The sequence below is a fragment of the Stigmatopora nigra genome, chromosome 21, assembly GCF_051989575.1.
Source record: "Stigmatopora nigra isolate UIUO_SnigA chromosome 21, RoL_Snig_1.1, whole genome shotgun sequence".
NCBI classification, from domain to species: Eukaryota; Metazoa; Chordata; class Actinopteri; order Syngnathiformes; family Syngnathidae; genus Stigmatopora; species Stigmatopora nigra.
In genome coordinates, this window is record NC_135528.1 from 7,914,731 (window position 1) to 7,926,637 (window position 11,907).

The 11,907-nt window shown below is 41.4% G+C and overlaps 2 protein-coding genes across 3 annotated transcripts; one reads left to right on the forward strand and one right to left on the reverse strand.

Moving 5' to 3' along the window:
• Positions 1 to 765: 765 nt before the first annotated feature.
• Positions 766 to 2,414, reverse strand: dlx5a (distal-less homeobox 5a). The gene is made up of 3 exons (XM_077743553.1): positions 1,719 to 2,414; positions 1,392 to 1,576; positions 766 to 1,283 (listed from the first exon to the last, which is right to left on the reverse strand). The coding sequence occupies exons 1-3, from the start codon at positions 2,068 to 2,070 to the stop codon at positions 981 to 983; spliced, it is 840 nt and encodes a 279-aa protein (XP_077599679.1). The 5' UTR covers positions 2,071 to 2,414; the 3' UTR covers positions 766 to 980.
• A 1,250-nt stretch (positions 2,415 to 3,664) lies between these two features.
• On the forward strand, positions 3,665 to 9,911 carry ago2 (argonaute RISC catalytic component 2). 2 transcript variants are annotated; one of them, XM_077743380.1, is made up of 20 exons: positions 3,665 to 3,928; positions 4,870 to 4,917; positions 5,176 to 5,356; positions 5,439 to 5,559; positions 5,632 to 5,813; positions 5,893 to 6,029; positions 6,102 to 6,236; positions 6,298 to 6,385; positions 6,458 to 6,605; positions 6,679 to 6,798; positions 7,137 to 7,277; positions 7,351 to 7,484; positions 7,556 to 7,740; positions 7,811 to 7,970; positions 8,065 to 8,155; positions 8,228 to 8,422; positions 8,491 to 8,625; positions 8,767 to 8,868; positions 8,959 to 9,158; positions 9,228 to 9,911. In XM_077743380.1, the coding sequence occupies exons 1-20, from the start codon at positions 3,910 to 3,912 to the stop codon at positions 9,334 to 9,336; spliced, it is 2,631 nt and encodes an 876-aa protein (XP_077599506.1). In that variant the 5' UTR covers positions 3,665 to 3,909; the 3' UTR covers positions 9,337 to 9,911. The 2 variants fall into 2 exon arrangements, with proteins under 2 accessions (XP_077599506.1, XP_077599507.1); XM_077743381.1 differs by having other exon boundaries at positions 7,137 to 7,259.
• Positions 9,912 to 11,907: the final 1,996 nt, after the last annotated feature.

The following is an 11,907-nucleotide window of genomic DNA, read 5'->3' on the forward strand; positions in this document are numbered from 1 at the left end:
GTGTATGTATTCTTTAAAAAAAAAGGCATTCCTAATCTTTACGTGTATGATAGTGAAGTACAATGAAGTCCATTTCGACTGCTTAAGTATGTCTTGTAAGTGGCAAGGTTTGTTTAGTGGCTGCTAATGACACGGTGACTGTGTGCAGGATTTGGGATTTTACCCGGAAGGTGGGCCGCATGCGGCCAGGAGTGGCAAGACTCTGGAGCCGGCCTTCCCCCACAGGAATGCGGATTGTCTCAGATCTCCTTGCCGCCCCCTTCGCCATCACCACCAACCAAACCGCCCTCCCCGTCGCCCCCTCGCTGCCATTCAAAGCGTCTAATTGTAGGGGACACAAAAAACGAGAGAGACTGCAGTAGACATGTCTGCAAGAAAAGAAAAAAAATCTTGCAGCAGAGTGGAAAAAAACAATAAAATCCATACACGACAAATAATGCATAAGACGTACAGATGTTAGAAATCGAGGAGGTTTTTTTTTTTGTTGGTTCTTTTGGCCTGATTTCAGTGACAGATTTGTGTTTGTGTGTTTTGCAAATCCATAAAAATGGAAATCAACGGCAGGGTGTGCCAAGTGAAACATAATCGGAATAATTCATCTTGCTACTGCAGCTGTGATTTACAAGCGTGTCATTTAAAAAAGAGGAAAAAAAACACCCGAGGCGAGCTATAATTTAACATGTCAGTGAGATTGTGTTTTTTTTTTTGTGTGTGCGTGTGTAAATCCACAGTATTGATAAGACGGGAAAATATTCCATTGTCCATTTAAACGTTTAATAGTCTTCCAAAAATGCAATAAATTACATGCACACATTTACACATTTCTTCTATGACAGTCAAATACATTGCATATTCCCCTGAAATGTCAACACGAGTTCCATAGAAGCTGTTTTTTTCCTGTATATTTTTGTTTAGTTTTTTTTTTTTTTAGAAAAGAAATTAAATGAACATGTTTTTTTTCTTATCCTCTCTTTCTCTCTTCAGTATAACGTCCCCGCTCCAAGTGCCAACGAGTGTGATATTGAATTGGGGGTCTGCAGATGGGCGGCCGGGGATGCGTACCAAGACGCCGTGTTTTCCAAAAAGTTAGAGGCCGCCGTGTTGAGGCTTTGTGCCTGAAGGCTGTGCGGCCTGGAAGGCCCGTGGGGGTCCCAAACAGCCGGGGATTGGGGGGAGTTGCAGGCCATGGGGTCGCTAGAACTGGGGCTGTGTTCTGGGGGGAGCTCGCCGTTTTTCATGATTTTCTTCATTTTGGATCTCCTGTTCTGGAACCAGATTTTCACCTAATGACAATAGATGGATAATAGAATGGTGAGGAAATGAGGAGGTTTTGAAGCATTTTTGGTGGTGTAATATTAAAGAAAAAATGTAATATCTGGATATAATCTCACCTGTGTTTGGGTGAGACCCAGCGAGGCAGCTAGTTCGGCTCTTTCGGGTAAGGCCAAATACTGCGTGTTCTGGAAGCGCCTCTGTAAGGCGGCCAGCTGGAAACTGGAATAAATTGTCCGAGGTTTGCGCACTTTTTTCGGCTTGCCGTTCACCATCCTCACCTCTGGTTCGGCCATCTCTTTTTCTGTCCCGAAAAAATAAATATTACTGTTCAATATGTACTTTGCCCTTAAAATACACATTAAAATTCCCGAAATCTAAGATAATTGTTAAGCAAAATAAATCGCTATCGCTTAAAAATCCAAATTTTAAGTAGAAATTCTTACCTTGAGGACTAGGTTGAGCTCTGCTATAAGCCCCAGCATATTGATGGTAAGTCGGCGTCGTGTATGAGCTGTAGTCTGTATAAGATTTGGTCGGAAAATTCCCAGCAGACGTGTTCACGGATGGGTACTGGTACTGGTAAGCGTTGAGCGCTTTTCCGTACGAGGTGGAAGTAGGCGAACAGTACCCGTGAGACACCCCGGCAGCCGGACTGTAGTAGCCGGAATCCGTGGCCGTGGACTCGGGTAAAGTCGGAGATTCCTGGGAGGGGTGATGCATGGTGGAAAGCTGGAACGAAGTCTGAAAATCGGCGGCTTTCACACTCGGGATTCTCCGGTCGAATACTCCAGTCATTCTTCGGGAAGGGGGGGACGCTCGGGATAAGTTGGAGGCGTGCGACGACAATAACAACAACAACAACAACAAAAAAGAAAACGAGAGAAAAATGCGAGGCGCCGAGGCTCCAAAAAAAGTGCCGTGGAAATTACACTGACATGGTGGGAACCGTCTCGGGTCGTCGGGTTCTGCTGAAGACTGCAGCCAAGCCAGCAGCAAAGACTTGGTTAAATCCGAAAGGCGCTCTTACGCACTGCGGGGAGGATCTGGTTCCATTGGCCAGGACGCAAACACACACACACACACTCACGCACGCAACTACACTCAATACACATTATACAAGCTTCCTTATTGGAGGACAACCACGAGGCAATGTGGCCGCACTGTCGTGTGCAAGCAATTTATACACGCGTATTTTATTTTATACATCGGCAATGTTTTCGGGAATAGGCTGACCCATTTGGTTATAGTAGTTTTAAAAATAAGAAACCAGGAGAAGAGAAAAAAAGGTTAATGTATAGTTTGTTTATGGGTTTTAAAGAAGAGATTTGAGAGTATATTTGAACAGAGAATGGTTTGCAGTACATATGAACCTAGCTTCATTTAAATTCATGGCAGAATGACAATAACAGACACATAATTGGACGTATATAATTGTCCAAGGTATACATCATACCATCATAAGCATAAATAGTGTGTTTTCTCTTTTCATGTTGCATGAACACCTTTATAGCCTGTTCATTAAATGCATCACACAAAATAGACCCAATAAAAAGGTACAATGCAGAAAAGACTTTTCATGGAGTGGTGTACAGCGACGATCCGTGGACACATTGTGTAACTACAAGTGGATCTCAAACAAAACATTAAACTTACTGATTTCAACCCGGATGCTCATAAGCAGCTTTTAAAAATAGATATTCGAAGTATCGGCAAATGTAAAATATAACTCTAAATTGTGTTTCAGTTTGTCTATTTAGTCGTATTTGTATGTTATTAACTCTTTTGTTGCATTTAAGCGACTACGTTTGGGAAAGACTTCAAATATCCCACCATTTCGACAGATAAGATAGAAATACTTACGTAGCATGAAATATGAATTCATGTGTTATAACTAACTATCTTAGTTTTGTAAATAGAAAGGCTAAACAACTGTAACTTTTTCTAAAGTCCACTTACCTGCAGGCAGCCATGAACCGGAAAGACTTTCCCGTATGAACGCGCGCCATTTTTTGGGTTCATAATATACTATCACTATAAACTGGAATTATATTTAATTACAATAATCTCAACCAAGTCATGTGTTGAATTCAATTATTTTTAGTTGTAAAACAAAATACCAAAATGTGTTTTGTTTCTAATGTACGTCAAAGTGAATGACTTCCGTCTTTTCGAATTACCAAGAGAGTTCCCTTTCCAAAGGTAATTCAAATTAAAACGAACTATACCTAGGTTAAATCAAATAGATACTTTAACAAAATAGTCTAGTAGTGATCTGTACAAATACAAAGAACTGTCGGGGAAAAAAGCCTTGCATAATAAAATAAATAAATAAACTGAGTCCCTCAAATAGGTCGTAACCGAAGCCGGAAGTAAACCAAAGTGAGTCCTCCGTGCGCAACGAGGTCTTTTCCATGCTAGCGTCTCACTCGGCTACGATTTTGCGAGTTGGGGGGATGGGGCCGTGCCGAGGATGATCGACTCCATATATTTAACAAATAGAACGATCTCCGAACGTGGATTCCTCTATTTTTTATACCAAACTACTTCTCCATCACGTATGACTATCGGTTGGAATTTGGCAACGTAAAGTGGAGCATTTTTCCGACAACGACACAGGTTCTAAAAGTCGACAAAATGTATCCCACTGCCGGAGGTAAGTGGAACGAGCTAACGCGAGCTAAGCGGCAAAAACGAGGACGATAGTGCATGTTTTTCGCCTCTAATTTTCAATCGGCGTCGTGTGAGGCTTTTAGTTGAATGCTTGCATTTATGGAAGTGGATCGCACGGGTTATTTACGATCGGCTCGGGGTTTCGTGCAGCAGTAATTGGAGAGGAAGCTTAGCTAAGTTAGCGTGCAACAACAAGCTGCTGTTCGCCAAGTCGGCTTCGAGGCTTCCTCGTTATCCCGAAACTTGTCACAGCGCGCTTCCAAAATACTACTTTGACGTGGCTGCGCCATAAACGAAAGTAAAAACCATGTCAGTTCTGGTTTATCGTGTCAGGTTTTATGAGGGTGTGTTAGATTAACTTGCATGGCATGTTTGTGCATTGTATCTCATCCCTAATCTTAATTAATATCGGTTTCTATTTCTTCAAAAGTTTTCATGATAAGTGCAAACCACTGTGTTTTAATAATTGGTAAAACAGGGTAATTGATATTAAAAAGGGCCATATACATATTGATAGCAATAAGCGTCCAATTATAGACACTCGGGGTTGGACGTCTATTGTCGTCAATGGAAAGTGCAGAGTTAAACTAATGGGACTAGATTTACAAAAAAAATCTAGAGTAAAGCCACATTTATTTGAATTGGTCTTTTTAAAATTCCAAACTTTATGAGACCATTATTCAATTATTGTGAAAACAATGTTGAAGCTATTGACTCGACATGTATTGCACCTAATTTTTCCACTTAAATGACTATCTCTTAACAAATGGGTGGCTCCCGTGCCTGTAGATTAACAGCTTGCATTTGCACTTCTGAGTTCATATTGATAACAGATGCAGTCAAATGTACAAGCACAAGGTTAGAAAACATACTTTTTTACAGTAACTAATTATCATTAATGTTTTCTCCTTTTTTTTTTTTTAGCTACGGAAATGTTTGAGGGACCCCGTTCTTCTGGGTCGGCCAGTTCTGGTAAGTTGCTCTTATCTTTAAGGTTGAGTGTATGAGTTGTGTGGCTACAATTTGAATCCTAAAGTCAGCATTACCAGCCTCCACCTTAAATTATTTGCTATTTTGTGCTATATTTTTACTCTGGTGTGTCAGAATTTGGTTTTTGGGGTGTGGGTAACTCAAGATGCTTATCTGTTAGTGTTTCAAAAATGGGAGTTATCATGGTCCCTAAAATCATCTTAGGAAAATATTTTGTGACCGTGTTTATTTCTCTTCCAGATCCGCCATCTTCCCCAGTGCCAGAGTATGTGTTCAAGCCACCCTCAAGGCCAGATTTTGGCACCATGGGCAGGACAATCAAGCTGCAGGCCAATTTCTTTGAGATGGAAATCCCTAAACTGGAAGTGTACCATTATGACATTGACATCAAGCCAGAAAAATGTCCCAGGAGGGTCAACCGGTGTGTTTTCAACTCATGCTAACATCATGCCCATAATACCCAAATTCAAGTGCTATGTTACATCTGTTTTTTTCCTTTTCAGTGAAATTGTGGAGCACATGGTCCAGCACTTTAAAACCCAGATCTTTGGGGATCGAAAACCAGTGTATGACGGCCGGAAGAATCTGTACACAGCCATGCCTTTGCCAATCGGCAGAGACAAAGTATGGCATTTTTTGGGGGGTGGAATGCCAAAAAACTAGGAAGAATGACTAATTCTAATGTTATATCTGCAGGTGGAGCTTGAAGTGACCATTCCAGGAGAAGGAAAGGACCGTAGTTTCAAAGTGTCCATCAAGTGGGTTTCCTGCGTTAGCCTTCAAGCCTTGCACGAGGCCTTGTCGGGTCGGTTACCCAGCGTCCCATTCGAGACCATTCAAGCTCTGGATGTGGTCATGAGACATTTGCCCTCTATGAGGTAGGCCCATTTTTTCCACAGTTCAAATGGATTGGCAGTCAGTGATGATTTTTTTAAAATATATGTATATATTTTCAAGGTATACTCCAGTGGGTCGCTCTTTCTTCACTCCTTCTGAGGGTTGTTCAAACCCATTGGGTGGCGGCAGAGAGGTTTGGTTTGGATTCCATCAATCTGTCAGACCTTCCCTTTGGAAAATGATGCTCAATATTGATGGTAATTTTCTATTTTTAACTCTATGTTTAAATCAAATTACAATCAAACCCTTATTTTTTTGTTTGTTTACAGTTTCGGCCACCGCCTTCTATAAAGCTCAACCTGTCATTGAGTTCATGTGCGAGGTCTTGGATTTCAAAAGCATTGAAGAACAACAGAAGCCCTTAACAGATTCTCAAAGAGTTAAATTCACCAAAGAAATTAAAGGTACACTTTCCTTATTTTTTTATGTACCTGAAAAACTTTTCTAAATGTGTAACTCTTGCAGGCCTGAAAGTCGAAATCACACATTGTGGTCAGATGAAGAGAAAATACAGAGTATGCAATGTGACTAGAAGACCAGCCAGCCATCAAACGTAATCAAAATCTTGCTTTTTACTCCCCACCACAGCATTAGAAATATTAATAATTTTTTTTAAATCTCTTAGGTTCCCCCTGCAGCAAGAAAACGGCCAAACTATTGAATGCACCGTGGCGCAGTACTTTAAAGATAAGTACAAACTAATGCTACGTTACCCGCACCTACCATGTCTACAGGTGGGCCAGGAGCAAAAACACACCTATCTTCCTCTTGAGGTAAGCAAGCATCTCCATATTTCAGTTCATTATTCTTAGTCCATTTCATTAAAACTGTATCATCTGGTTTCAGGTGTGTAACATAGTTGCGGGCCAACGCTGTATCAAAAAACTGACGGACAATCAGACCTCTACCATGATCCGAGCCACGGCCAGATCGGCGCCAGACCGTCAGGATGAAATTAGTAAATTGGTGAGTGTTTGTCATGTAAATGAGGAAATATTGTCTTTAGGAAACTTGCAATTTCACCAAATTGTTGGTCTGAAGTGGCACTAAATGACAACAAGTCACCTTTTAGTTCGCAAACCGCACTTTGGGAATGCTAATGCTAACGCTAACGGTGCGGTTGACAAAATTTCACTTTTTTTTACTAGATGAGCTATTAGCAACATAGCAATGACATTTCAGGTTACACACCTCGGATAAATAAAATATAGCGTGATGCTAGTTAGCATGTAAACATTCCTGAATTAGCTGTGTTGTTATTTAAGGGCAAGTCAAACTTAGCTTATGTTTGTGTTGATGCGCAGATGAGAAGCGCCAACTTCAACACCGACCCATACGTCCGTGAATTCGGAGTGATGGTGAGGGACGAGATGACGGAAGTGAACGGCCGGGTCCTGCAGGCACCCTCCATTCTATATGGAGGCAGGGTATGTCCATCAGCAGTTGTAAGTACAGTCAATGTTTCAGGCGCCTCATGGAGGATCTCGTGACGGCACTGCTATTTTTCCACCTTTGCAGAACAAGGCCATCGCCACGCCGATCCAAGGAGTTTGGGACATGAGGAACAAGCAGTTCCATACCGGCATCGAAATCAAAGTCTGGGCCATCGCCTGCTTCGCCCCGGCTAGGCAGTGCACGGAACTTTTGCTCAAGTGAGTCATATTGATGGACTTTTCGTCAAATTTCATTTTGCGGGAGAAGGAAACACTCTTTTCTGTTTTAGGGCGTTCACGGACCAGCTTAGGAAGATCTCCCGAGACGCGGGTATGCCCATTCAGGGTCAGCCTTGTTTCTGCAAGTACGCCCAGGGCGCGGATAGCGTCGAGCCCATGTTCAGACACCTCAAGTATACGTACCAAGGTCTGCAGCTTGTCGTGGTCATCCTACCGGGGAAGACGCCAGTCTACGGTGAGGAAATCTGGGTCCGTGTTTCTCATCTTTTATTTTATTTTTTTACTAATATGAATTTGTATTGTAGCTGAAGTCAAGCGCGTCGGAGATACAGTCCTCGGCATGGCCACGCAGTGCGTGCAGGTCAAGAATGTGCAGAAGACCACACCGCAGACCCTTTCCAACCTCTGTCTGAAGATTAATGTTAAGCTAGGCGGCGTCAACAACATCCTGCTTCCTCAGGGACGGTAAGTATTATGACGAGGTAACGTGGGAATTTTTTTTTTCCACTAGTGCTTCCTATTTTTAGTGGTTAGAATATAACACTTGTACTTTTTGCAGGCCGTTGGTGTTTCAGCAACCCGTCATCTTTCTTGGTGCTGATGTTACTCATCCTCCTGCAGGAGATGGAAAGAAGCCCTCTATTGCGGCTGTAAGAAACCTCGACTTGGTGGTTTATGGAGAAGTGAAAATTTTATCTGAGCGCAAAATTGGTCTTTTACAGGTTGTAGGTAGCATGGATGCCCACCCTAGCCGATATTGCGCCACCGTTCGAGTCCAGCAGCATCGACAGGACATCATCCAAGATTTAGCCACCATGGTGAGAGAGCTGCTTATCCAGTTCTACAAGTCCACCCGCTTCAAGCCCACCCGAATCATCTACTATAGGGACGGCATCTCTGAAGGCCAGTTCAACCAGGTGATGGACAAAATGGACAGCTATGAGGCTAGGCGGCTCCATACTATAATTTTGTTTTGTGCTTTCAGGTTCTTCAGCACGAGCTCCTAGCAATCCGCGAAGCCTGCATTAAACTGGAGAAGGATTACCAACCTGGTATCACTTTTGTGGTGGTCCAGAAAAGACACCACACCAGGCTGTTCTGTACGGAAAGAAACGAGAGGGTCAGTAATCCTGTTAGGGTTAGGGTATAGATGTACTAAATAGTGTTAATTTTATTTTTGTAGCTCATAGCTTTCATTGCTTTAGTCTTTTTGTTTTATTTACTACTTGAGGAAAATAATTTTTACTTGTTTTTTGTACAGGTTGGGAAAAGTGGTAATATTCCCGCAGGCACAACAGTGGACACCAAAATCACTCACCCATCTGAATTTGACTTCTACCTTTGCAGTCATGCTGGCATTCAGGTATTAGCCCAACTGCTATCATTGACATCAACTGACATTCAATTGCCTTCAATGTGTTGACGATCTAACGTTGTGACAATTGATTGACAGGGTACCAGCCGACCCTCCCACTACCACGTGCTGTGGGACGACAATCACTTCTCCTCCGACGAGCTGCAGGTGCTCACCTACCAGCTGTGCCACACGTACGTGCGCTGCACCCGCTCCGTTTCCATCCCGGCGCCGGCCTACTATGCCCACTTGGTAGCATTCCGCGCTCGCTATCACTTGGTGGACAAAGAGCACGACAGGTATGAGAACATTTTTGTCTTGTATTAGCCAAATCATTTATACATATATTTTTAATTTCCTCCTCCCAGTGCCGAGGGTAGCCACACGTCAGGTCAAAGCAACGGACGGGACCAACAAGCCTTGGCTAAAGCTGTTCAAATCCACCAGGACACCCTGCGCACAATGTACTTCGCCTGAGACTGCATCCACTCGTATGTTCTTGCTATATATTTGAGTATCTTGTGAGATTGTATGAAAGGAGTATTGTTATTCAATTGGGTGCTTTATGAGTTTTAAGCACCTCACCTCCCTATTTTACTTTTTTTTTTTTTTAATCCTCTTTTAAGACACTTTTATTTCTTTTCTCGGACGCACATCGATCAGCCAATCACAGCCAAGTGCTCTGGCAGAATGGGTACTTTAATCAGGGCCAAAGTACTTCAACTTCCACAAAAGGCGCTATGAAAATGAGTGCCATTTAGAGACGACCTGAATATTTTCATCCATATTGATTTTAGTTTTTTGTCCACAAATATGCCAAATCTGGGACCATTCAAAAAAAGTAACACTATGAATGTTCCAGGGCTCTTGATCTTTTTCATCAAAAGTAGTTTTCAGTTTTTAGCTCAACCTGAATTGGGAGCGGTTCCCATAAAAACTTTGCTTTTTTTTTCTTTTTTAGATATACTCTGAGCCATGTTTATAAAAATGCTCAATGTACAAATCAAGCCAGGGAGCAGAAAAAAAGTTTTTGATCTCTTTCTAGAATGTTTTTCATTCATGTAGCCTATTCCTGTTTTTAGAAACATAGATGTTTTTTTCCTTCCTTAATACACTTTAACCAGTACTCTATTTTGGTTGTGTAAATATAAAGTGCTATATATACAGCGCGGCATTTGCCAGATCAAATTCCTTCAAAAATAAGCGTCGTTTTTATGCAAATGACTCTTTAGAGTCTTTTTATCATATTGAAAATTAGCTATATTTTGAATAAATCTTCAGCGGAGACTGTCGAAACCAATGTTTATATAAATGGAAAGAAAAAAACTGGCCCGCATGTCATTTAAACGAACACTTTTTGTGTAAAGAGTCCAATGCAAATCTATTCTCTTGCCTTTCAAGACTGTTAACAGTCTCAAGTCATTCGACAGACATTTTCTTTTGTATCAAGATTAATCTTGCGAATGTTCCTAGTCTTGAATGGAGTGGATGTAGGCTCTACTTTGAACTATGCATTGTTTTTAACCAAGAGATTTAGCAGATGGATGTATTACAGCCGTCTGGTGTTTTTTTTTTTTTTTTTTTTTTTGTGGCGTAGAAGGCGCTTTTTGTAGGTTTTACAGGCATTGATGTCGGTAGACGTCAAATCCGTTTGAACTGGGAGGAAAGAACTCGATATGAGCTAGCGAGTGGGCTAATGCGAAATGAGCTAGCAAACAGGCTAATACAAAATTAGCAAACTGGCAAGTTAACCTGATATTAGCTAACTCTCAAGTCAACTTGAACTTAGCTAATTCTCAAGTCAACTTGAACTTAGCTAACTCACAAGTTACCCTCAAATGAGCTAACTCATTTCAATGGCAGCCATTTTAATCATGTGGCTTTTCTCTATTTTTACTAGCTTGACAATTGGGCCTGGTCTCAGCCGAATAAGATTAACATTCAGAAGCACAAAACCGAATTTTCACTGTAAACCAACTAACTCACTGGACACACACTGCCATTCTTTAATTTTTTTTTCCACGTAGAAAACTCATTCAGACTTCTACTCCCCATTTTTAACTACGTAAAACTACCCGAAACCCGACTGACTGTGTTTGTGGGGCATTGAAAACACCACGTACTTGATATTTCCTGTTGATGTCAATATTGTACTTATTGGTGCTGGTCTCAAAGCTTGTACATATTGGAAGCACTTTTGTTAGCATAGCATAGCATTGGTATGGGCTCCAATAAGTTAGGACGTGTTTTTTTGTTTGTAAGTATGGGAGTTTGGCCATATTATGACACTGGCGTAATTGTATGGAAATGGCTTTGTGTTCTACCTCGTGTTACCTGTTCAAGTGTTATGGTAACATCACACTGCTGGCCATTTCTGCATAATTGCCCCCTGCCATGGATCTAAATGGCGTAGATTTTATTTTGTAGGAATTTGTTGGATATGCGTGATGCAACACCGGCTTGGGGTTTTGTTTTCCGAAAGGGGCTTTCGACCAAATTTTTAAAAGGCGTTCAATGCGCAGCTTTTCCCTTTTTATGGATTAATTCTATGCACCAATGACGCTAAAGACTCGATTGCTTATATTGTTTTTTGAGGTTATCTTGCCGTCATATGGCTAAAGTCACCTCTTTTATATCAAGAGCCCCCGTCACGCCGTCTATAAACAAAATGAACATCTTTGGTTTCATATTTTTGACCAGTGAGAGCGTCGAAGGGCAGTGTGAAATGTGTCTTAGTACTTTTATTTTATTTTTTTGTCTGTCTCGGTGTTTGACTTGACCTACTACTATACCAGCACCTTAGAATACCAGAACATAATTGCTTTTACCTTTTTGAAATATATCAAGTTCAACCTTTTGACAAATGTTTGTTTTTGCACTAAAACAAAATATGGGTTTTTGTAGCTTTTTTGGCAGCATTTAGGGCAGTAGAGCTCGTTCGGATTAAGAAAGAAAGCAGTAGACGAAATCAGCAGTTAATAATGTTTTGATGGCGATAGACGTCTGATTTTTTTTGGAGTTGTAGCGTCTACAAACTTGTAATTTGCT